Source organism: Populus alba, chromosome 2 (genome assembly GCF_005239225.2).
Source record: "Populus alba chromosome 2, ASM523922v2, whole genome shotgun sequence".
Classification (NCBI taxonomy): domain Eukaryota; kingdom Viridiplantae; phylum Streptophyta; class Magnoliopsida; order Malpighiales; family Salicaceae; genus Populus; species Populus alba.
The window spans coordinates 17,664,404-17,691,035 of NC_133285.1; the positions used below are offsets into that span (position 1 = coordinate 17,664,404).

At 30.0% G+C, this 26,632-nt stretch overlaps 2 protein-coding genes and 3 non-coding genes across 5 annotated transcripts in view; 1 reads left to right on the forward strand and 4 right to left on the reverse strand.

The window, feature by feature from the left end:
- The window catches only part of LOC118032014 (endoglucanase 11), a 29,658-nt gene extending 26,309 nt beyond the window's left edge, over positions 1-3,349 (reverse strand). The window contains exons 1-4 of the mRNA XM_035036571.2: positions 2,871-3,349; positions 2,562-2,774; positions 2,263-2,463; positions 1,867-2,121 (exon numbers count right to left, since the gene is read on the reverse strand). Coding sequence (XP_034892462.2) covers positions 1,867-2,121; positions 2,263-2,463; positions 2,562-2,774; positions 2,871-3,125 — 924 coding nt within the window. The 5' untranslated portion in view covers positions 3,126-3,349. The remainder of the gene's footprint in view (positions 1-1,866; positions 2,122-2,262; positions 2,464-2,561; positions 2,775-2,870) is intronic.
- A 6,127-nt stretch (positions 3,350-9,476) lies between these two features.
- On the reverse strand, positions 9,477-9,565 carry LOC118032023 (small nucleolar RNA snoR77Y). The gene has a single exon (XR_004684600.1). It is a non-coding gene; the product is annotated as a small nucleolar RNA snoR77Y (small nucleolar RNA).
- A 70-nt stretch (positions 9,566-9,635) lies between these two features.
- Positions 9,636-9,783, reverse strand: LOC118032024 (small nucleolar RNA snoR2/U65). The gene has a single exon (XR_004684601.1). It is a non-coding gene; the product is annotated as a small nucleolar RNA snoR2/U65 (small nucleolar RNA).
- A 188-nt stretch (positions 9,784-9,971) lies between these two features.
- LOC118032025 (small nucleolar RNA U49) lies at positions 9,972-10,037 on the reverse strand. The gene has a single exon (XR_004684602.1). It is a non-coding gene; the product is annotated as a small nucleolar RNA U49 (small nucleolar RNA).
- A 7,452-nt stretch (positions 10,038-17,489) lies between these two features.
- LOC118031980 (AUGMIN subunit 2) lies at positions 17,490-21,829 on the forward strand. Its single transcript, XM_035036539.2, has 6 exons — positions 17,490-17,851; positions 18,057-18,182; positions 18,253-18,357; positions 18,982-19,050; positions 20,561-20,674; positions 21,354-21,829. Exons 1-6 carry the CDS (start codon positions 17,729-17,731, stop codon positions 21,693-21,695), a joined length of 879 nt encoding a protein of 292 aa, XP_034892430.1. The 5' UTR covers positions 17,490-17,728; the 3' UTR covers positions 21,696-21,829.
- Positions 21,830-26,632: the final 4,803 nt, after the last annotated feature.

Genomic DNA, 26,632 nt, shown 5'->3' on the forward strand with positions numbered 1-26,632 from the left:
GGGTGTTTAAAATTAAAACATGATCTGATGGCTCAATTGAACGCTATAAAGCCCGACTAGTTACCCGTGGCTTCACATAACTCCCTGGCTGGATTATGGTGAAACCTTTAGTCTAGTGGTTAAACATGGTACCATCAGATTAATTCTCACACTTGGCTTGTCTTACAAATGGTCCATTAAACAACTTGATGCCAATAATGCTTTCCTCTATGGTGATCTGCAAGAGCAGGTCTATTTATCTCAACCACCTAGCTTTGAAGACTCAACTCATCCTCATCCTGTTTGCCACTTGCATAAAGCTCTTTACAGCTTAAAACAGGCTCCAAGAGCATGGTACATGAAATTCAGTGCTTATATTCAACAAATGGGTTTTCATCGGTGTCCCTATGATCAATCCTTGTTTTATCATCGTCAAGGTTCAGGTATCATTATGCTCTTAATTTATATCGATGACATTCTTATAACCGGGAGCTCTCCTTCTAGAATCAGGAGCTTTATTTCTCATCTATTTGTTGCCTTTCACATGAAGGATCTTGGAGATGCTCATTTCTTTTTAAAACTCTAAATCATACGCAATGAGTCGACCATCACTATCACTCAGACTCGTTATCTTCTTTCTCTGCTTCGGAAGTTTGGACTGGCTAGTGCAAAACCAGTCTCCACCCCTATGGCTTCTAGTATGTCATTGATTGCTGATGAGGGCACTCTCCTATCTTATTCAACTTATTATCAGCACCTTGTTGGATCACTTTAATATCTCACCTTGACATGCCTCGATATCTCTTATGCAGTTCATAACGTTTGCCAGTTCATGCAACATCCTCGCAACTCTCATCTTATTGCTATTAAGCGTGTATTTCGGTACCTCAAAGGTACTCTTAATATTGGTCTTAACTTTGTAAAAACACCTCACATTGCACTTTATGGTTTTTGTGATACGGATTGGGCTAGCTCTAGGGATGATTGTCGTTCTACGACTGGTTTTGCTATCTATATAGGCAATAACTTGTTGTCTTAGGGAGCTAAAAAGCAAGCTACAGTGTCTCGTTCCACAACGAAGGCTGAATATCGTGCTTTAGCATCAACCACTGCCGAACTTATGTAGTTTATACATCTTCTGAAAAGCATCAGCTATTTACTTCCTGCTCTCACATTATATTGTGACAACCTCAGTGCTATCAACATGGCTAAGAATCTTGTCTTCCATCATCGCACGAAACATATTGAGATTGATGTTCATTTTGTTCATAAACAAGTTGCTCATGATATTCTTTCTCTGCAACATATCTTTGGTCCAGCTCAAATTGCAGATATCTTTACAAAACCTTTATGCGCTACCAAATTTCTACTAAATAGAGTCAAGCTCTTTATCAATCCAATACCGCCTTGAGCTTGAAAGGGGATGAAGAGATACAGTCTATCAACCATGATTCTATCTCCATGACTTTCTCTATTTTTATTTCTTGCTATGTTTAGTATACGTGATTTCCTTCCATCCATAGCATAATAAGCAGTGATTATGTTTTCATGTATAGCATAATAGACAGCCATGATATTAGCTATGTAACCGTTAGCCATGCTTCTGTAATCTCTATTTAAAGATGAATAATATTGAAGGAAAAACAAGTTAGTTTTCCTACATTTATGCTTCCATAGCCCGATACCTTAACCATGGCTCACTCCATCCATCAACTTTATCAAAAGGGGAGAGAGAAAAAAAGTGAAAGTGTGATTTAAAGTAAATTAATATTATTTCATCTTTGAAACTGGTCAAAAGCAAAATCCTATAAAGATTTCCAAAACCAATATACCCGTTTTTGAACTTGAAGCATATAATGAGAGCTGAAAAGGTTTGCTAGCTTTTACCTTGGAAGCCATGATTTGAAGGCCAGCATACTTGACATCCCAACTGAACTCTGTCATGGCCCAGCCAATCCCACCAAGACAATGAGCATTGCCGATGACGTACTCCAGATACTTGTCATCGCCGGTGGCCTTGTACAACCACATAGCTCCCCACAGCAATTCGTCTTCGTATCCACTCACCGACGCATAGTAGCTTTTCACCACCCCCATACTTTCATCGTATTTACCTCTATACTTGTCTCCAAACTCAAACAACTCCACCAAAACAATGATTATAAAATTATGTTGCACTAATACAGAATCCACAAGAATAAAGAGTTGTATGAAATTGTAAGTTGAAATCATAACCCCACAAGATCTAAGTTATCTAATGATAAAGTTGGTCTTTGAATTTACCTGTTGGGCATGGTGCAAGAGTAGGTGAGAGTAATGCGGGTTTGTTCCCTTGAACACTATTGAAGCTGCAGCCATTGCCGCCGTAGTTTCTCCAGCAAGATCTGACCCGGGATTATTCTCGTCGATCTTGTAAGCTTGCCGTGATGTGGTCATGTCCTCTGGCCGTTGCCAGCAATAGTGGTCGGTGTCACCATCACCCACCTTACAATATGGAGCAATAAGATTTGAATAATTAATTATGGACATAAAAGCAGCAAGTTAGTCCAAATTTGAATTATAATTAATGCAATGTATCATACCTCTGCCCATAGCACATTCGGGCTAGTATGTGCCTTGATGAAATAATCAGTGCCCCATTTAATTGCTTCTAATGCATGTTCTAATTCTCCGGCAACGGCTATCTGATGTTGAAATTCTATTACATTCCATGAAAGCATGGTCACAGTGAACGCCATTGGCAGTCCAAATTTTACGTGGTCGCCTGCATCATAATATCCTCCAACCAAGTCTACCTACACAAAATTCAATTGATTATTTTGAGAAAATTAAAATGTAAAACTTTTAGGGAGGGATTACTATGGTAGTCAAGAAATTAAGTTTAAACTGACTCCTTGTTCTAAGCCATCAGTGAGACCGGAATGGTGACGCCATGTGACTCGTTGGTTGTAGGGTAAGCGACCGGAACGTTGTGCCTCAAAGTAAAGGAGGCTCTTTCTTAAGGCATCACCATAATCAAAAGCAAGAGTTCTTGTATTCAAAAAGAGGAAGATAGAGATCAGGAGAAGACACCAATGTTTTGCAAATCTGGTAGGTTTTGGAGCTGCTCCATAATATTGATGCTGCTGCCTTTTGTCCATAGTCATCTTTCCCTCTAAATCCCAACTCCCCTGAAGAGCTTTTTTCTTTCTTTCTTTCAAGGGGTGGAGGGAGGCTAGGGACGAAGGAGAGATGGGAAAAAAGGGAAGACGAGTGAGGAGTCGCAGTGACTTTGAGTCGTGTCCTCAATCTATGTAGTGTAGGATTCTGTACGTCTCATGTGCATGTCACTCTTCTTTTGTTCTTAATTTGCACAAGCATGATTTATGCAACGATCGATTTTTATTTTTTTTCGTCTTTCTACATGTGGAAACGGAGAGGAATATGGTAAGACTTTCGAGTCTCTCTCAATCTATGGAAAGATTGTGACTTTTTTTTTTTACGTTAGGTATTTTGAGTGTGTTTGTTTACCAAGTGTACCGTGCGGTGCACTCATCAAAAACACAAGGCACGGCTCGCGAATAAACATAATCTTACTTCAATTACTCCATAGTTATCCTGATATTTTCATTAAAAAATAAGTTGTTTTCCCATTATATTCAAGGAATCAAATTATTGGGTAGCATACAAAATAACTTTTCTTTATTCAAGAAATTATTTGTTCTTCAGCCCTGCCATGCCTCATTTGGCACTCCTACTTATTATTCAAATTCCATTTTGCTTCAACGCAAAAAATCTCAAATATGCTTTGATAAACGACTGTTGCTGGGTAGTTATAGTGGTAGAATCATCAAATAATAATTTAGCTGGAGGCCATCAGGTGAAAATCAACAAAAGCTTTGAGTAGTCTTGATTACACCAATCAATCCAAGATTGGTGGTGCCCAAGAGTATCATGTCATAATCATCTTCGCGTGTTAGTGAAAAGTAAACATAATTATTACCAAAACCCGGCATAGCCATGATTATTCATGATTTTTAAACTGTGAAGTGGTTTCCCATCATATATTTACTAAAAAGCAAGCAACCATATTTATTTATTTTATCTCCTGTTGATCAAAGTAAAAATAAAGTTAGATAGTCGCCTACTCTAGGTGGTTTAAGCGAGTTATTTTGTATTTCTTACATGGTGAACGAATAAACAAGAGTTTGCTATTAAATTAAAAGTAATAAATTATAAGGACTAGATGTTTTACTAGCTAAGCGCTGCTCACATTAGAATTGTAGATTACTGCAATGCATCTACCGTGCTTTGAAATGTCTAGTTTCATCCTTGAAGTTCTTTATATTTACATCTCTATTTCATATTGTTTTTAGTTTTGACACTTTGATCCTCAAATTTATTTTTTTTTTCATGTTTCGATTCATGGGTGTTAAAATAGAAGAGAGAAAATCATCAAAAAAAAAATGAGAGAAAAAGATTTCAATCAACCACAAAAAAAAAAAAAAAAAAAAAATATTTTGGTGTCTATTGATTAATCAAAAAAATAGGAGTTCGATGAAAGTGATTTAAGCCCTTAATCATTACAAAAAAAAAAAAAAAAAAAAAAAGATCAGAGTCCCCAAAATTTATTTAGATTAGGTTTGATTTTGAGTTTTGAGACTGACTAGAGGATATTTTAGGATTAAAAATGTGATTATTAAGGTTACTAATATATATATATACATACAGATGACACACATTCCATTTATTCTTTTAGAGAAAAACTCAAGTTGACACCATAGCATCTGTGTTAGTTAAAAACAAAAATAGACACATAGGACTAGGCTTTTGTTTTTAAGGCCAGGTGCTCGAGCTAGCTTTTAACCAAGCTCAAGTGTCTAGAATTGACTTTGCTGAGCCCACCATTTTATATTTTAAATATTCTTAAATAAAATCATTTTCAAATAAAACAATTACAATGTTATTTTAAAAATCATATTATGATAACATTTTTTTCACATTATTAGAGGTTTTGATAATAATATTAGCAATTACTTCATGAATAACTAAATATAAATATGAAAATAATATGCATAATTTTTTTTTGAAAATTTTTTCATGATTATTTAATGAGAACAAAATATCTATGTTTATTATTGTTAAGTTTTTTAAATTAATTATTCTTTTATTTTCACATAAAGTAGCATAAAAATTAATTATCAGAGCATAATTTTTTGCTTTTTTATTAGAATTTATTTTTCAAATCGTGGTAAGTATTTATTAAAAGAACATGCTATAAATTAAAAATAATACTTTTATATATATAAAAAAAAAAAAAAACACACATAAACAAAGAAGTAAGATTTAGCTAGAGAAACTTTTGAAAAAAGATTCCTAAAAAAAAACCCGTTTGTCCAACGTAATTGTGTCTCTATGGTTTCTTAAAGGAAAAAACTTTTTCATGGTAAAAACTCATTATTTTCTATTTTGTTATAAAAATAATTTGATAATCATTTATCATGACAAATTTTTTATATAAATAAAGTAAACGGACTTACGCACATACAACGAGTTTCTGTTTTTAGTTTGAAAATTTAAAATTAAATAACATTAATCATTAAATGAAATAGAATAGAACAATACTATTTAATACAGCCAGTTAAACCAGATTTGTACTTTATGACTATGCTTAAGATAGGTGCTTATTATAGTTATTTGAATTTAATGTAATCGTGATTTATTCACATTTCCAAAGTAAGAAGATACGATTATTAAATAGTATTGTCTTCTTTTACTTAAATGTAATAATATTTATTAAGTCGTAATTGCACTATATGATTCACATATATCATATCAAACTAATTAATAAACTTAAAAGGTGCTGGTGAAATAATTTTTTATAAAAATAATAAAGAAAGTTACTTAATAATATATAACTTGAAGTCATTATATCTTCAAATAATTATAGAAAAGATTGAGATTAAGACAAGTCAAGATACAAGATATAAATAGAAATATTTTTAGTATTATAATAGTTTTTATTTTTGTAAATGCTTTTTAAATTATTTTTCACCTGAAAAGATATTAAATTAATATTTTTTAAGTTTTTTTTTATAGTTTTGATATGTTGATATTAAAAATTAAAAAAAATTGATGCATTTTCAATTAAAAAATACTTTTAAAAAACAATTTTATCACATTACCAAATACATACTAATGCTACTTAGTATCACTCAAGATTCAAGAAAAAATGAGAAGATTAGTATGTGAATTATGTTGTGCATGCTTTATTTTGACAAAAAAATATAGTTACTAAACTAGCCTTAAAAACTCATAAACTAAATATTTGATGTTTGTTATATTTTTAAATTAGTTTAAAGGTTGACCTAGTCAAATTTATATTGAATCGGTTAAATATCATTAGATTGATTGACCCAACCATACTAGAATGAGATTCAATTGGATAAACTAAAAAAAATTAAAACAATATTATTTTAAAATTAATTAAAATTAACTCAATAAACTCAAGAACTAAACCTTGGAACTAGTCATTCCCAACTAATTTTGAATGTTGTATTAAAAAGACACAACAAATCCTTTGAAGTTGATGATAATTTAAAACTCATGATGAATATCAATTGAAGAATCGTCACTGGTACTAAATTTAGAAAAGAGGAGATTTGAAGCTAGTATACAAATGAAATGTTATTTTAGTAATGTTAAACACGAATAATTAGATAATAATTTTAATCAAAGACTAGTTTTTAATAGCCAAAGACAGGCCTTGTCCTTCAAAATTTGAAAAGATTTCAAAATTCCCTTAACTTATAAAAATTTTAAGAAACTTTTATGAAATCTCAAACAAAAAAAATTATACCCTAATTTAACAAGATTTATTTATAGATCTTACTAATCACAATGGTCAATATGTATTTTTTAAAATATATTTTGATGAAGTCATGAAAAAATCTTTATATAAAATTAGATTTTTTCTAGTTGAGTTTTGGGTTTAAGTTGTTATTGTAAAAACAAGTCTCTCATGAAATGAGAAATACTCTGATGCTTGAGATAATATTTGAGTTTGAATGATCAAATAATAAGCATATAAAAAATCACAAAAATAAAAAATGGTATTTAGTTGTGTGTAGAGAAACTCTATGTTCTCTCTATATTGTTGAGATGAAAAAAAAAAATTATTTCCTACTAAATCTGAGAATATATATCCTATCTAGAAAAATATTTGAGTAACTCATCATAAAAGGTGGCATTTTTCATTGTAGTAACTCTAAAATATCTTGAAAAATCAACATAGACAATGAGAGAGAGAGAGAGAGATGGGCCCATTGGGCTATGAAAATCTTCATAATCAAGTTACATGATAGCTTGATTGAGATGGAAAAAATGAATTCAAAGTAGCTGTTAGATTAAAAGATTCAGTCTAATTGAGCATTGGTCAGGTCAAGCCCAATCAAATAGTAAGCTAAAAATCATTTATTGTTTTGTATTATTATTTCAAATCTTGCTAATGTACATGGAAGATTTTAACCACAGAGGAAGAACATACTTATTACCTACAATGTAAAAGTTTATATTTGCCATGCTTGCACAAAAATTGTATCTTTAAGGGCATGCCTTAGAATGTTGTTACTTTTTGTGAATTTATAAGAGATTTTTGTCAATTTTTCTAGATACATTATTTTTTTAGATATAATAGTTATGGACTTAAAAAAGAATTTTTAATTTTTTAAAGAGACATAGTTATGAGGATCTAAGAATCTGAAGATTGTTGGTCATATGAACCTAAAGATAAATGGTCGTAGAGACCTGAAAATATAATAGAGATTTATTGATTTTTAGATTAAATGTTCATGTTTTTACATATTTTAATGATAAAATAAATAAAATTTAATTAATAATATGCTTGGTTGAGAATAAATATTTAAAAAGATAGATTTTACACAAATAACACATCAACAAGTATAACGAAAGCTAAAAAAAAATAAAAAAAGTTACGTGAAGACTTAGTTTATGTATTCATTTAGTGCTCAATGTAAATCTTTGGTTGTCTGTATAGTTGTCTCTCTTCGATGTTTTTGCATCTCTTCAGGCTATCTTACTATTCTTATCAACCATGGATCACAACATCTACCTGCCTTCTTGTAGTTCTTAAGATTATTCTCTCAACGAGAGAGAAGCTAAACCTTACTATTGTGATTACTATGGAGCCTATTGGTGAGGGTAACATTCTGGAATTTTAGAGTGCAGAATCTTTTTCGAATAGAAGTCTTGAAACGTTTTCCCTAGTGTTTTTTGCAGCATTTCCGTTTCAACTAGGAAGATAGGCACATCTCGGAGGTAAATGGACTCTTTGATTTCACAGAAAATAGGGAAATGAATTGATCGATTCATTGGATCCTAGTTCGGGACTGACGGGGCTCGAACGAGTATAACAATATCCTTAATAAGGATAGCATTTTGCACCTTTATTCCTCGTAGTTATGATACCTATAGACACCTCAATTCCTCACCAATATGAAAAAAGTTCATGATTTCATTTTACTATGCCTTCAAACCGTATGGATTCTGGGAACTGCAGTATCGAAGACTATCAAGAGACTTCACAGTATTTGAACGATTTCCAGTGTTGATTTGCATTTAATTTATCTGGAAAAAAAAAAAAAACGATACTGGTATTTTTATGTTGGAGACAGGGCTTTGGCATATTGCTTGATGACCTGTTTAGAACAGGTACTGGTTCCACTGTTTCTGTGTACGAAACACTTGAACCAGACATCTGTAACATTACCTTAAACATGATGATGGTTTCAGTATTTTCTTCGACACTCACTGGAAACTTGGTTATGATGTCCAGAGAAAATGTGGGAAATTGGTTGGGGCAGAGTTGTTCAAATGTCCGCTGGCTTCCTGATATTCTTGTATATCCTAGGTTTGCAGCTAAAACTTTGAACTGCTTTTAGGTACTGTCAAATGCATCCCATTAGATTCGGCTTTGTTGCAGTTTAATGCTTTTCTGAATACCATATTCGCATCTAAAGCAGCAGGGGTTGATTGTCGCCGTGTTTCCAGATATTATATTGGAGGTGGAGAGGTCAAACAAAGATGGATGTCATCGTGGGTAAGTTCAGAAGAGATTTTTACCACCACCTAAATGATTCTGCAGTCCAAAAGAATTAATGTGGTCTAAGCAGTCACATTTTCAGGCCATAAATGGAGAATCACAGTACCATTTAGTTTATGTGAACAAACAGAAATATTGATCAAACTTGGCAGGTATAAAAATCGTAAACATAAAATAAATTCTTTGATCTCAATCTCCATTTCGATTAGCAGAGAGTGAGATTGGATCATAAAAACATCAAAATTGATGAATTTTTAAAGAGATCTCACATGGTTTTAAAAGAGGATATCAAATTCATTGAAAGAAATAAAATTTATGGTTTAATTAAAATGCCCAAAAGATATCAAATTCATCAAAACCTCAAGAACATGATTAAAATCATTTTTTATGCAGTATTATGATGCCTCAGACACAGCCAGTATAAATTGACATCAAAATGAGATTCAGCCGGTAATTCCAACTAAACAAAAACAATCATCATTGGCTACATAATACACTTCGCGGCACAAAATTCAAAAGATAATGGTTTTTGAAAAAGATTAAAAACAAGAAAAACATATGTAATCGCAGGAAACGGCTCCGTGTACCAACTAAGATGAGATCCACAGATTCCTATCAGCAAACGAAACATGTCATTGGTTTCGGTCCAATCATAGCATCGCCGGTCAACGCCTTTTCGGCTACCGGCGACGTGGCATCAGACCTTAATTGCTCAGAAACAAACATGATTTAAGAAATAAAACCCTCAGAGACCCGTTCCAAATCACACACACAGCGGCACACAGTAACCCACGTGATCCCGATCAATCAGCGACCCAAGGAAGACGAATCCGGGAGAGGAAACGCCTCTCTTGGGCTGAGATTGGTGGATGGGAAACGTGGGTACGTGAGTGTGACCGCTGCTGATTAAAGTGTCATACGGCACTTCCTATCTTTTGGGATTGCTTCCTCATAGGGAGATTTTTTTTCAAAAGGGATAAGAACAACGAGAAATTGATGTGATTTTGAAAAGCTTAAGCTTAAACTGCAGCTGGCAAACCCTAGAATTCTAGACGGGAGATGGCGCTTTAAGGAGTAGAGAGGCGTCGAAGGGTTTATATAGAGAGGTGCAGAGTAACCCTAGCTAGCTGTGGCTGTGCAGTTTTCAAACTGGGTGCTGGATAAGCTGGGCTGCTTGTGTATTTTGTTAGACGCGGTACGAATGGATCCAGCTAATAGGCCCATCTTTGCTTTTCCTTCTCTTTTTCCCATATTTTTGCTTTAACTCGTTGCTCGTCTATATACATGATTTATTTGTAAATTATCCACAAGCTACATGCATTATATTTTTTTATGTAGTATAGAAATTATTTTAGATTTAATTTTCTTTTCATGTTCTTGATATAATTGCGAGGAAATGTAAGTTTTGAGTTAAAATTTTATTAGCATGGTTATTATATACCCAACTTGAGATTTGATACAGTGAAGGTGAAATTAACTTATTTTTTATTTTTTAAATAAAAAGTCATTTTTAAATATTTATAATTTATCAAACACAAAATCCAATATATTAAGATAATTAAAAACTTAAACTTCACATAAAAAAATAGAAAAAATTACACTAAGTATCATATAATTGAAAAATTCTTGTACTAAATATTCCAACTTCACAACTAAGAAAAGAAAATAAAAATAAAAAACTCTAAGTCACTACCATCACCCTTTTCTTCTCCCGTGTTGCCATTAAAATCTAACAAACCAGAATAGCAGACCTTGGAATAGGAAGGGGATTTATAGGTTATGGTTATTTTTTGTGTTTTAAAAATGTTTTTGAAAATTTTTATTTTTTTATTTTAAATTAATATTTTTTTAGTATTTTTAAATTATTTTTGATGTGCTAGTATCAAAATAATTTTTAAAAAATAAAAAATTATTTTAATACATTTTAAAATAATAAGTACTTTAAAAATACACTCCAACTAAATTCTAAAACAAATTTATAGTATTAGTACTGAAGAAGTGATTTATAAACAAAATATGTTTGTGTATTGCAAGCATAGCTTTCTAAATGTGTTATTTTAAAAAAATTAATTATATATCAAAAAAGCCATGCATGCATTTAATTAATATATGGAGAATTATTTTTGTCAATAAATACAAAAAAAAAAAAACAAAGTATTAATATGTTTATTTAACTCGCCTCGTTGCAGGTCAGGTAATTTTTTTCTAACATAAAAGAATTAATATGTAAGTGGTGTTATCGTGTTTTTGACATCAAGTAACAAATATAATCGTGAAACCAAAAAATAAAATAAATGTTTACATATAATAAAATATAGTAAAATTCATATGCGTTAATAAAAACATATAAAATCTCAAAGTAATTTTTAGCGTAGCATAAGAATAGAATGATGTTGCCTATCACAACAGTAAAACATCATTTTCTTAGTCATTATATAATAATTTTTCAAAAAAAAGTGTAAAGATAAATAAAGATAAGAACAAAAAGAATGATGTAAATAAGCCAACTATAGAGTGATAAATATTCAAAGTATAAAAAATAAAAATTAGTATTTTTTCCAAAAAGAAATGTAAAGAAGAAAAGGAGGAAAAACTAAAATAATATTACAAATTAATAAAGATAAGAAATAAATTAGTGATAAATAGGCCAAGTGTAAAATAATAAAATTGTCAAGTATAAAGAGAAAAATAAATATAAGAAAAATTTGTTTTCTAAAAAAAAAAAAATTATAATTTTGTCCCTGCTACAATAAAAAAAAAACTAGCAAAATATACAATTATATTATTTCTACATGAAAACATCGTTTTGTTTAAATATGTGTACTAAAGTGGTGACCCGCACTACGTCGCGAGCCAGATTAAATTTTTTATAAAATAAATAAAAATATCTAAATAATGATAAAATGAATCTAGGTTAACTTAACCAATACATGACTTGAGATCAAGATAACCATACAAAAAAATATATAAAAAAAATTCACAAAACTCAAGCTCCAATAACTAAATGTCAAAAGATAAAAGTAAAAAAAATCAATTTAAAAAAAAGATAGGTTGAAGAAAAAGACCTGAAACAAGTCGGGTTAACTTTACAAACCCATCAAATGCAATATGAGATTGGAATTTAAAAACTAATTTTTTAAAAAATGGACCTGGAAAAAAAAAACTTCATGTTAAATAAAAAATGATGAAAGATATTGAGTTAACACGTGTTAACTTGACCACTTCGCACTTGAGATAACCACACATTAAGAAAAATGGAAAAAAATCACAACACTCAAAAGTCGATAATTTAAAGGCAAAAATGAATTAAAAAAAATCGTGTCAATTCAAGTTAACTCAACTAACTTGTAACTTGATATATGAGATAAGGATACCTTCATAAAAAATAAATAAATAAAAAAAAAACCAGAACAAATCATTAAGCTCAAGACCTAATAAGTCCATGTTAAATAATGAAAATGAAAAAAAAAACAATTTTAAAAAATATCAAATTTAAATCAGGTTAATCATTGAAGCTGGCAAACTGGGTCATGAGACTAAGAATATATTGTAAAAGGCAAACACAAAAAAAATTACAAAGCAAAATTCTCAATCATAATTTTTTTAAAAAAAATAAAATTAAAATAATGAGGACTAAATCTTGCACAAAAAATAATTAAAAGAAACTAATTAGAGATTATATTGAAAAACAAAATAAATGAAGAACATGATAAAAAAAAAGGGGGGGAATAAAAAATGAGGATCAAAATTAGAAGAAAAAAATGAAATAAAATTCTAAAGGACAAAAAAAAAAAAAATACAAAGGATAAAAAAATAGCAATCAAAAGAATAAAAACTATATTGGATACAAAAATTAAATGAAATTAAATATTAAGGGATGAAATTATAAAAAAAAAAATAAACTTCAAGAAGCATTAAAATCAAAACAAATAAAAATTATAAAAATAAAGGTCAAATTCAAAATAAATACAAATTAGTAAATACAACTGAATTTTAAAGGTTGAACGTGAATATCAGAGCCTTAGGAGAGAGAAAGAAGGAGAGGAGGAAAAAATTTTATTGTTGTTGAATCGCCGACACCTTGACTAGACACATCACTTAAATAGATGTGCTGCTATTTTACGCGTCGAATGAGATGCGATCGAAAGCTTTTGGCAATCAAAATACTCCCCACATGCTTCTAGAATAGCATGGGAGACAGTGATGCGTTGATATATGTGTTGCACACGTCAGTCTTTTTATTGATTTATTAATATCTTAATAATGCAAATTAATAAATAGACCCCAAGGGCATATGGATATTAAAAAAAAAACATTTTGTAGAGATGAAAACACCCTCTTAAGCCAACCTTAGATTATTTTTAAATCAAAAGTTAAATATATTATTTTACTGTAAAAAAAATATATAAAGACAATAAAACCCCTCTTTGCAATGTCAATATTTTTATTCTTTAAGGGTATTAATGTTATTTTACCGTGCAAATAAATGGGAAAAGACAAAAAAAATCCTAGGACAAAAAACCAATTATTTTTTTAACTTTTAAGAATAATAAAGTATTTTTATTGTACATAGAGAATAATGAACAACTAAATTGTCATCAACTAATTGACAAATAATATTTGAATCTTCTAAAAAAATAATTTTATCCCCATTGTTAAGGCAATTGTTAAGTATAGTGAAAAACAGAATGGTCAATATAATCCACAGTATTTCTCAAACATTTTCTGAAAAACACCCGATGCTTGTTTAGTTTTTTTTTTTTTTTTTAAAAATAATTGTAAAGCCCAGTAAATGTGAACTATGCGACCTCAGTCATTTTGTAAAATAGCTGGAAATTGACAGGTTTAAGAAAATGTAGAGGAGAATTGGAATAAGAAAAAAATAATAATAATGAGAGTAATATAGAAAACAAAAATAATTGAATTAAGTGATATAATATATGTGTGTCTATTATAAACATGAGAATTTAATTTATTTTATAAATTGAATTCAAATTAAATATTATAATTGAGTTTAATCACAATAAAAAATTAATTATAAACAGCTCATAACAGTTATGTTAGTCAATTTACAATAAACTTTGGTCAATGGATTATTAAATTATTTTTCAAGTAAAGTGATTAATTAATACTAATATTGTAGGTAATAATAGTAGAAAGAAATTCAATAAGTTGTAATTGGTAGGTTTTAACTTGTACGCGGTAAAGTAGCAACTAGTGTTCGTGTTTGTAATTGTTTGGGTAGTTGAGGATTTTAAATGTCAGGATACATTTTTATTTACATGATCTTGTATATCCGATGTGACATGAAATATTAAATTAAAGTTTGGTTTTATAAAATTAAAATTTGGGCTATTTTTTTAAAAATAAAAAAGAAAAGAAAAGATAGAGTTATAATTTCAAAAGATGCAGGAAACTTTGATTTCATTCCTCAAATTTCAAATATGACACTTGTTGTTTTGAGTTTTTACATTTTGGTCTAAGATTTTTTTTTAATGTTTTAGTCTTTACATGTTAAAGGAAAAGAGAGAAAATTGTTGTAAAAAATACAAAAAAAAAAAAAAAAAAAACATTTGATTGGCTACATTCTAGCCATAAAAAACCGATTTTATTATCACTAAGTTTATCTTATAAAAGGGAGTTCAATTGATATGATTTTGCCTTTTTAACATGATATAAAAAGTAGTTTAAGACCATGAATCTTTTTTTGACTTGATTTGTTTTGGGGGTTTTGAAGGGAGTTTTAAAATTAAGAAGGTTTTTATTGTGATTTTTAAGAAAGTTTTAAAAACTTATGCAAAAGTTGATATGGGGCAAGGTTTAGGTTAGGGTGAAAGGACTAACCTATTTTTAAAAATTAAAACAAAAAAGATGAAAACAACATCATTTAGAACCATTTTTTTCAAAAAAGAAAAAACTTAATTAGCTTTTTTTATCGGGTCGTGAGTCAACTTGATTTCTTGACAAGGTCAAGCTAAGTCAATTTCTTCAACCATTTTTCTTCAACCTAGACTAATTTAAATACCAGGTTAGTTGGATCCCAGATCGACCTACTAGACCAATCAAGGTTTTATAACTCTTGTTTTTAAGATATTTTGAAAGTATTTTCTTTTGGTGAAAATAAGTTTTAAAAATAGATTTTTAGAGTTTCTAAACTCATATTGTAATTATTATTTTTTTATCACCAAAGTTGATCTTAAAATGCTAAAGTGGATGACAGTCTACCAAGATGGCCAACATGTTGTTCTTTAGAATAATAAATAATAATAATAATAAAAAAAAAACAAGAGCAAACAACGCATGGTTCGCTCTTAAAAAAACTTAAACAAATACACGGGCTTGACTTTTTTTAGTTTTTATTTATTTATTAATTGAAATTTTAATTTTAATTAATACCTCTCTTGGATTTTAATTGTTTAGCTTAATTTTTTTAAAAAAATAATAATTACTCTTTTGATTTGTTTCTATAATTTCATAATATTTCAAAGTGATTATTATAATTTAAATTTAAATTTAAATTTTATCATCTTATATTTTAGATAGATAAATTATATTTGCATTATGCATTTATAAAAATAAAAAATCATATATACTTATCAACCAAAATTAACTTCTAAGATAAATAAAAGAAAAGGTATAAAAATAAAAAGATGGTCATAATAAATAATTTGCATATGAGTTTATCTTTTATTCTTAACAAGAAAGACTAGATTCTTGTTTTAATTTTCAATTAATTTTAACAACTTCCTTTTGATTTATCAACTCATTTTATTAAGCATAGACATTATATTTTTTGTTTCTCAATTTAAATATATTCATGATACTAAAATACACTTCTATAATATTGATGTTTTCTTCTCTTATAATAAAAATTAATATGAAATCCTACCCTCAACATAATTTGAGTAGATTATTCATCTAAATCTAAAGTCGAATGTTACAAACTGTAACACTATACAAAACACTAAGTCATATGGAATTTAACTGGAACACCATACAAAACATTAGTTTTTACAGTGCATTCTCATAAATCATTGTAGATTATAATAGTTAATTTTTTAAAAAAATCAATTTGATTCTCAAATATTATTTTTTGCACAATTGAGCTATTTTAAACCTAAATTAGTATCAAATTACATATTAGGTTTTGAAAAGAAAGGCTATATTTAAAGTCAAAGGACCAAAGTTAAAGTGACAAGTAAAATACGTGGTGATTTTAAATTTTATATAAAAAAATTTATTTTGATTCCCCCTTTTTTTTATTTATAGGTAATCTATCCTTTTAGTTTTCAGAAATTTAATATTGATACCAAAGCTCATTTTTTATTTCATTTTTGTGAAAGGATAGAGAGAGTATTAAATAATTCTAGTGTAGAGAGGAAAAATTATTATTTACACATGTTTTGACAACCAAAATAGTTTAAATTTATGTCAATAGGTTCCATGGGGAGTCTTATAGTAATTGTTTTGACTCTCGATATTTCTTAAAAAAACATATCTAAGCTGAGGGTGAGAAAATTTATTCGATTTGATTTTGTGATTTGAGCTTTTTTTGGGTTTATTGTGTTGCTAAATTTGTTTTTACATATTTTAGGATTGATTTTTAGGTGTTCTAGGCTTTAAATGGGTTTAAACCCCATAGCCCAAATATTATAGCCACCCTGAATCGTAAGTTTGACGAGTTAAGCTATAACTTCTATATTTTTTTTATTTAATGTTTTTTTTGTCCCTCAATTTAAAAAAAAAAATACAATTTCATCATTTGTTATCAATGATTTTTTTTATTTAACTTATTTTTTTTAAATACAATTTCTCCCTTTATTATTAACAATTTGCTTTTATTATCCCAGTCTCATGTGCCTGGCATGTTTTTTTTTTTCCTTTTTAAAAAATATTTCATACAAAAAAATCACATGTGCATTATTGGCATATAAATCTATTAAATATTTTTTTTTTATTGAATCCAATAATATGCATAACTTGTATTGAGAGTTTGGTTGGTTAATTTAAGTTCAATTGTTTTTTTTTTTAAAAAAATTAGTTTTTCTTATTAATTTTGTCCTACAACACTAAATTAATTCAAGCTTTTAGCTTTCCTTGTAACTTTCACTTATAAATCTGGAATAATTTAAATTGATTTAATTTTTTTTAATTAATATTAAATAAAAAAATTATTTAATACATATCTGATTTTAAATTTATAGTTATTTTTTTTAAAAACAATATTAACAATACTTAGAAATTTTTTCTGAATATTTTTTTTTTCTGACCAACAATATACTAGCAATATCTATTCTTGTATTTTTTCTTAAGAAATTCAGCTTATTTTCCACGAAAAAAAATATTATTGTACACACACACACACACATGTTTTGCACGAATTGGATAGGAATTGAGGATTAATTCTGATTAAATCTTCAATTTTATGGAGGGGTTCCTAACACAATGATTTGCTCAGTTCAGTGGGGTTGACAGTTGAAATTCATTTTATCCAAAAATTTGTCAACCTTTTCGTTAGCGGAAACTTTACTTGAAAATTCAAACTGCCGTCCTTCCATCCACGACATTGTGTGTGCGGATCACAAAGCAGCGATCGCTTCCGCTTTCGGGGAAGCTTATCGTCTGGTTAGTCAAATCAAATTAAATATCATGTCTATGGGCTGCGACACCACCTGGGTAGGTAAAAAGCCCATCAGACGCATCGGTGGCATGGCCGATGCTCTCTCCATCGCTGCCGATCTCGGATTTTCAGTCGCACCTCCCCCTTCTCAGGTCAGCTTCCGATTACTCTTGTTTTTCTAGGTACTCTTTTTAACCCGACCCGCATTTTTCATTTGGTGATCATACATTGTCCAATCTGGGGTTGATAGATAAAGTTTCCAGGTTGTTGGTTGTTTCCGTCAAAACCCAAAAATTGTATGGATTTTAATCATAGAATCTTGAGATTTCACATCATTCTTGGGCTCATCCTGTGTAGGAAGAACTTCAGAACTTATCCACTGCTAGTGGTGAAAAGGGTGATGACTTAATTAGAGTTTTGAGGGAACTAACTGCAGTACAAAGAAAAATAGCTGATCTACAAGTAGAACTTCAGGGTCGCAAGGTGAAGTATCCTCATTCATTTTGTCTCACATATGTTTACAGTACGAAGTTTAATTGATCTAACTTTGTAGGATGATAAAAACGTGGCGCATTTGACACATGTTAGTGAAATGGAAAAGAAGATTGACACATTGTCAAGGATTACTACCATACTCAAGGATGTCATTCAGAATAAGGTAATCAAGCTAGGTTTTAATTGAGCGTGTTGCTGATATTGATGCTTTTACGCTTTAGCCCAGATGCATTCCATGATGCCATATGCATGTTAAGTGATGTGATTTTTTTTGCTTGTTCTTGTTGACATGGAGAATCTTCTCCACCTCTGATGGATTTTATTTTCAACATGATTTACTAATTGTATGGATTTCTTAAGTTAAAACTTATAGCATGGTCATAATATTCACTTATGGTTTCACATAATTGTTCTGTTATGGCCCTCATGGGTGAAAGGAACTGTGTACAAACAATTTCAAAATTCCAACCGACAAACTGAGCCTATATGCACATAGATTTAACAGACAAAGTTTCCGAACCTAACTTACTTATGACATCCATCCTGTAGATTTTCTTTTGTTTCCAGTACTATGTTTAGCGTCTGGGTGTGCTGGTTTAGGTGGGATTACTTTTACATCCCCCTCGAAGTACAGGGCTAAATTTTCCTTGTAATATTAGGTTCTATCCTTTTGTGAAACTCCTTTCTAAACTTGCATGGGGTTTCTTCTTCATCCATTATTTTTTTTAATGACTTTATTTGTAGCAATAATCTTATGTTTATGTTTGTCTTTTGCAAATATTGGCAGGATCGAATTATAGCTCGTCTTCAACAACCATATTCACTGGATTGCATACCAGTTGAAGCAGAATATCAGGTTGGTCATCCAATGACAGTTTGCTTTTGTGACACTGTAGATCATAAATTGTTTTTATTTTATTTAATTTTTTTTTCCAGAGACTAGTTGTTCACTGGGTGTGAATGGTCACTTCCATCAAGTGCTATAAGAGCAGCACATTTGATATTCTTGTTAAATCAAAATCATCACCTTCAGCAAAGTCTTTCTTGTCAAATAGCCATTAGGAACTATTACAACCAAAAACCAAGTCTGCAGCTGTGTTCACACAATATTGATTTGTTGTCATCATGGTGGGCATTGGGTTTTGCTTTCATCAACTCAAAATTGGATCATGGGGATGATTTTGGCCCCTCAGTGAGGACTGGAATTTTTTTTGAAGTCTATGATCTCTCTATCAAAAGGTAGAAGTTAAAGTTGTTCCTAATTAATAGTCATGGGTCCATGATCCAGCCGAGATAGTTAAGAACAATAGTTCAATGGAGACGTTGGAAATTATTACTTCTACGCATAGTGCATCTGAATGATGGCTGCATTTCATATCAGCCTTACAAACATGAGTTGAAGGTTTTAGGCTTCTATATAATCCTCCTACATGGCTACTCTATCTTGATTTGATGAATTGTGAATTTCTGTATTGAATTCTTACTATGTAGTTGTGACAGAATATCATCAACTTAAATTTGGATTCAAAGATTAAAATATCAGATTGGGTGTGGTTTCTGACTAGTTAAAAGATGAACAGAAATCAGCTACATGCATTTCTTGTCCATCAGGCTACATGACATGAGATGACGAGAACTCTTCTTCATATATCAAGTCGCGATCCTGTTGTGCTCAGTCCTAGGTGAAACAGTCCTTAAAACTGACCTCAAAGTGCATAGAGTTAGAGATTGAGTAAAGTGGGTTTTTTTTTTTAATTAAACTCTGTTCATAAAGTGAGGAATGATCTCGAGAGAATGGAATTATAAAATAGTGGATCAATGCAGAAAATTGGATAGATTGCTCAAGTGGACCTCTGTGACTTCGACATTTAGTGCCCGATGGATTGTTGTGGCACCTTTCCTCTGTTTCAACAGATAAATGGTTACTGAACAGGAATTGGGGGATGAACAAAGGATGGAGAGAGCATGCTGGTTTCTTTCAACTCTAGCAATGATGTTGCAGCACCACGATTTTCCTGAGCAAAATAGAGTATCCTAGCTATCTGCATGAAGCTCTCATGGGTAAAAGAAAATTGATGATATTGGAGTTTGTGAATGAACTATAAATGTGTGTGTGTATTTTGAAGTTTTGAGTTTGCAAGTACTATATCAATTGGTCCTTTTAATAATTAAATCGTGAACCTTGAATTGAATAAACTGCTGATATTGAAAAAATATAAAGGTTTTATAATGCTACAGATGCTGAAACTTGAGTTAAATTTTAACTTTTGCATCACCAGGGCTATTTAGTGGTTAGTTAAGTTCCTTAAATTTTTTTATTTTTTAAAAATTTATTATGATTATCTTCTATTGCTTGGATGGTGTAGAAACAATTTTCAGAATTGCTGATGAAGGCTGCTAGTGATTATGGTGCTTTGACAGCTTCAGCTGCAGATTTCCAATGGAGTCAGAACTTTAAGGAATCTCCTTCAGTGTGGGGGGTACGTTAATACAAACACTGGGCATAGTAACATCTTTACTTGTTGATGTTTATGCTTTTTGGACATTTTTGTGCCACTCTGTGGTCCTGTTGTGGTATTCGTTCTTCTGTTGGAATTCATAATTTTTTAACTATCAAAAAAATCAACAATATTTTTAGCAATAAATAAATATAACCATCATATTGCTATGTGCGAGTTTCATAGGAACCACATTGATATGGTACTATTGCATTTGTTTATTTATTGCGGATGGAATTTGCTTTGTGATTGGCTTTTGAAGGCAAAGTCTATCTGTAAGAATGTAAACTTTTCCAACAAAGCAATAGCCATTTATTTTAATGAATAACTGGAAGGTCAAATGTGTTTAATCTTGTTGAGCTTTCTGGAAACATCAATGCTCTTCAGTCAAATCTTGTTTGGAATTAATCTATATTTCTCTTAAATGTTATTATTGATACTTAAGTAATTTTGGATAAGATCTCGTTGCTGTTACCTATGAATCGTAGGTGTCATGAATTATCAGAACCTAAGACTATTTTAGCATGGTCTGCAATTTTTTTTTAAGCATTTGCACCAGTGATGAGCATTCCCCAACAAGATGTCAAAAACTATGTTAGAGTTAGGGGAAGGTCTTGCATTATAATCTGATATTCTTCTTTTCTTAAAAAAAATCATGCAGGAAATGTTACGTCCTATTCCTGTTGCTTTAGCGTCCTGTACCAGATTCTTTGAAGCCATGTCTGCCATGAGAGAATCATTTGCTACCCTTCAAGATTTGAGAGTTGGCCATTTAGGTAAAGATTCTTCACAGAGAGTCTTTGGGGATTCTGACTTTGCGACTCCTCCCTGGAGAAATGAACCAAGCTTTGATGACTTGGCAATCAAAACTGCAAGGAGACAAGAGCTTGAGCGGCAAGAAGCAGATGATGGAAGTAGTGAAGTGGGAGATGTTCATCAAGTCGATGACATGAGCCATAGAAGATTATCTTGGCCTCCATCAGTTAAGCACAATGGTATTTAATCAAATACAATTTGTGTCGTTCGTAGATTGTATTCTACACACAACATTTTCATTTCAAGTAAATTGTCCATGATATCCTGCGTTGGAAGTATTATATACCATGAAAACACCAATAAGATTTGCTGTTTTGGCTTCTCTTAGCATTAGATCACTATGAACTACATGGTTTGCTCCTAAGGTGTCACACCATTTCTTCCATGCTTTGACTAGGAAATATTGAGCTATATACTGTTAATGGTGAACAGAAGGTTCTTTCTTTCCTCCTACTCTGCAGCGCTAAACTGGCGTGCAACTTCACCATCTTTTGTTTGACAAAACAAAAGTAGCAGAGGTTATATTTATGAACTCAAGACATTTTAATTTTCCTGCCAAGAGGCCCAGACAACGTTTTTGCATTGCAGATGATTATTGAGGACGCCAAGAGCGCAGAGGCAGTGTTCTTCCTTTTCAAATCCCATGGCCCCTCTTTTCTTCGGGGAGGAAACAATAGATGAACAAGTAAAACTACATCCAGGGAATAGCTTATCTACGGTTTTTAGCCCTCTTGTTTATGGTTTTAGGGGTCCCCCGACGAGCTCTCAATTATGATACGGAGTGGCTTCAAAGAAAGACATGAAATGAGGGCTCAGGCCCAGCAGGGTAAGAGATTCTCGCGCTATATGAGAAATGCATGGGTTAAAAAACAAATCTAGCATCGACTCTTGGGTATATTTGAATCTGTAGTTGAGATTATGATTTAAAAATTTTTTTATTTAAAAATATATTAAAATATTTTTTTTATATATTTTTAAATTATTTTTGAAATCAGCATAACAAAACGATCCGAAAACATAAAAAAAACAATTAATTTTTAGCCAAAAAAAATTGAATTTTTTAAAAACACACGTTAGATCGTGTTTTCAAACGATCTCGAGGAGATTAGCAACAACAGTTGCGCTACAGTGCGGTTCATATATATATATATATATATAAATTTTTTTAATGCAATTTTATAATTTAAAAAATGTAATAAATTAAAAAGTTTATGCATTCATGTAATCAAATAAACTAAAAATTTATGTATGTTAATAAATAAATAAATAATCATTAATAACACTTAAAAACAAAACTTAAAAAACAAATAGACATATATAGATCAAAATATTTAATTTTAAAAAATAAAACATTATTGATTGAATAAAAAAAAAATATGTAAAGCTACACATATTAAAAATATCATCTGAAAATAAATATTTTTTATTTTGAAAAACATAGTGTATTTATATAAAATATAAAAACAAAACCATAGATAAACTAGAAAAAACCTCTTCGAAACTTATAATACGCCATCCATGTTTATCATGTTTTTTATTTTAGTCTCCCCTCTTCTAATCCCACCATTTCATAAAAATTTAAAATTAATTGCTCCTTAAATAATATCTGAATGTCTAAAAACAAACTTTGAAGACCAAACTAAAAAAAAAACACAAAATTTTTACACAATAACAAATATAAAATGAACATCCCACGGGTTTTAATATATACTAGTTACATGACCCACGATGCAGCGGGTTAATTATTTTTAACATAAAAAAAAAAAAAATTAAAAGTGTTAGGTTTTTTTGTAAAGTTATACCCAAGATTTTTGAGTTTGACTGCAATACTTGACCCAAGAATAATATTTATAATATTAATAATATTATTAAATTTACATGACTTAAGTTTAAGTGAGTCTGGCTGCAACACCGGACCCAAGAGCATTGGATGTAGGTCTAGTTATAAGGTCATGTCATAAAAGTGTGATAATTAAATAGATTAATTAAAAAAATCAAAGAAAAAAAAACCAATAGGAAGAAAAAAACTAATGAAGAAAAATAAAGAAAAAATTTGAATTAACTGGGTTAACCTTTCAAACTAGGTTAACCCGTCAAACCTGGAATCTATGTTATGAAAGTTTGATAACTAAATAGAAAAAAAAATTGACAAGTTTACTCAGAATTAACTAGGTTAACCCATTAAACCCGAGATACGTGTCATGAAAATCTAATAATTAAATAGAAAGAAATTTAACATTAACAAATTAAACTAAACGAAAAAAATTAATTAAAAAAAAATAATTCTGGGTTAACTCGTCAAATCAAGTTAACCCATCAAACCCAAGATCCGTGTCATAAAAGTCTGATAATTAAATAAAAAAAATTTAACATTAACAAACTAAATAAAAAAAATCATTAGAAGAAAAATAATGAAAAAGAAAAAAAAAAAGGATAGCTACAGTATTTTAGGATATGTTATAATAATAATAATAATAATAATAATAATAAAAAAGATATGAGAAAAGTTACAATACTTTTCTACGCCTTGTAGATTATTTTATAATGTAACTAGTAAACTTACCTCCACTTCGCCACGACCATCACTTAATTTTTACTTTATTTTTCTAACTTCAAGTTTAGACAAACCTCAAACTATTGTTCCAACCATTCTTAATTTCAGTACTTCAACCCTTTTTTTTTTCAATTATGTCTCCGAAATTTTCTAATTGATGTATTTCTTCTAAAAATACATATCTTATGCAATAGATGTAAGCTCGACGACATTTTTATTATTATTTACTGTTGTTATTATTATCAATATTGTGTTTAGTTATTCCTCATACTTCTTGTTTTAAGAGTATTGGAATTCACTTTAAAACATGTTTATTTTATATTTTTATCCTTTTCTCTTTAACTAAACTGTCATTTATATATGTTCTTTTTATCCTCCAGTAAAACACATTTCTGTCATTTAAGTAGCGTTTAGACAAAAACACAAAGACAATGAAGACAAAAATATTAGGGATGATTATTTTCGGTTCGATTTGATTTTTATATAAAAAAATAATCAAACTAATTTTTTTTAAAATTGAAACCAGTTCAAACCGATCAATTTCGGTTCGGTTTGGTTTTTTAGGACAAAAACCAGTTCAAATCGGCTTGACTCGGTTTTTTTGGTTTGACTCAGTTTTTTTTGTTTGGCTCGATTTTTTCCTGATTTAACTCAATTTTTTCCTGATTTAACTCATTTTTTTCGATTTCAAACTTATAAAACTAAAACCAAACCGGTCGGTTTTTTTTTTCACGATTTGGTTTTTTGTAGTTATTTTTTCCCCCTAATTTTCTTGGTTTAATCGGTTTTTTGCTCACTCCTAAAAAATATGTTTGGCTAAAGAGATAGAAATATAAAAATAAATTTAGGGGTTATATCATAGGTTTAAGAATAAACTTGAAGGTCAATCCAGGGTATAGACCGAGTCACAAGTCGATCTTATCAACATGAGAGTAAAAATCATTATTATTATAGTTTTTAAACACGACGTAGAAGATTAACCTAAGGCAAGGCCAAGTTATGGGTTGAGAGAGGTGATCTTGGTTGATTCGGGTCAACATAACAATAAAAGAGGTTATTATCATAGTTTTAAAACTCAATTAGGGAGTCAATTGGGGCAAGATCCAGGTCACGGATCAGGAGGGTTAATCCAAGTTTATCCGAGGTAATATATGAGTAAAAATAGTTATTATTGTAGTTTCAAAATCGACTTGAAAATCAATTAGAGACAAAACTCAAGTAATTGATTGGAAGGGTCAACCTAGTTGACCTCGACTTAATGTATGAATAAAAATATTATTATCATAGTTTTAAAACTCGATTTAAAAGTCAATTCAAGACAAGACTTAAGTCAGGAGGGTCAATCTAGGTTGACCTAAAATATATTTTTTAAAAAAATCAAAACAACCTTTGTATGACCAATTTTTTTTAAAAGTTAATGAGTTTTTAACTCATGTGTTATCCTTGGTCAATTAGGCAGCGAGTCAACCCGGTTTTTTTAATAAGTCAAGTTGGGTCAATCATTCATCTTAAATTGGTCAACCATTCCTTTATTGTTTTTTAATCTCAGACCTATCTAGACCCGAGTCGACTCACCGAGCTGGTCCGAGTTTTATAATTAGGGTTAATACAATTGTTAATTTTAACACTCAATATAAAGTAAAATAAAAAATAATATATCTAATTATTTTTTTAAGTATATAAGTTTGACAATATAATACATAGTAAGGATAAAATAAATTTTTTATATTTTTTATTAAATATAAAAAATAATCACTCTATTTTATACCACTACTACACACAATTAAATTTTTATTTTTTTATCTTGTTTTTTTTATTACATAAGTTTTTTTAATCCAGAGATAGTAAACAAAACGACACACATGTATAAAAAGTTTGCTTAAATTTTAAACAAGCTAATCATTTCTTAATAAGCCCTTTTTAAATCCCTTCTAAAATATTACTTTTATCAATTTATGTTATTTACCGTTTATTTTTTCTTTATAATTTTAATGTTCTTGTAATGCCGACATAGTTAATTAGTTTAGACTTTAGAGAAATGAAAGTTACAATTAATTCAGGAAAACAGCAAAAAGCAGGTCAAAACTACGGTGAAAGTGCCTCACAAATCTCAACTAGGCCGCGTTTATATCTGAAACATCCTTTATTGGGACACCACCTTGTGCATAATCAATGCTATCTTATCTGCTCCCTCTTTTCCGATGCGATAGAGAGAGAGAGAGAGAGAGAAGAATACTGTGTGCTAAGTAAAATGCAGTAAAGGAACCTTCAATGCTCCATTAATGGAGGGGCTATTCATTTGCATGGACTCATCAAACTCGGCTACGTGTAAGCTCTCTTAGCTCTTCTCGGTTGCTCCAAAACTGCGGTGTCAAAACTCTCTCTCTCTCTCTTTCCAAGATAAGGATAACCTAGATTACTGAAAAAAGTTGTTTTATAAAAAGTATTTTTAGTTGAGGTTGGTTTGAAAAAATATATGTTTGGTTAAAACTGTAGTTGAAATTGAGGTTGAATAAAAAGTAGTTTAATATGTTTGGTTAAAAAAATGCTTTTCAAATTGAGGTTATAAA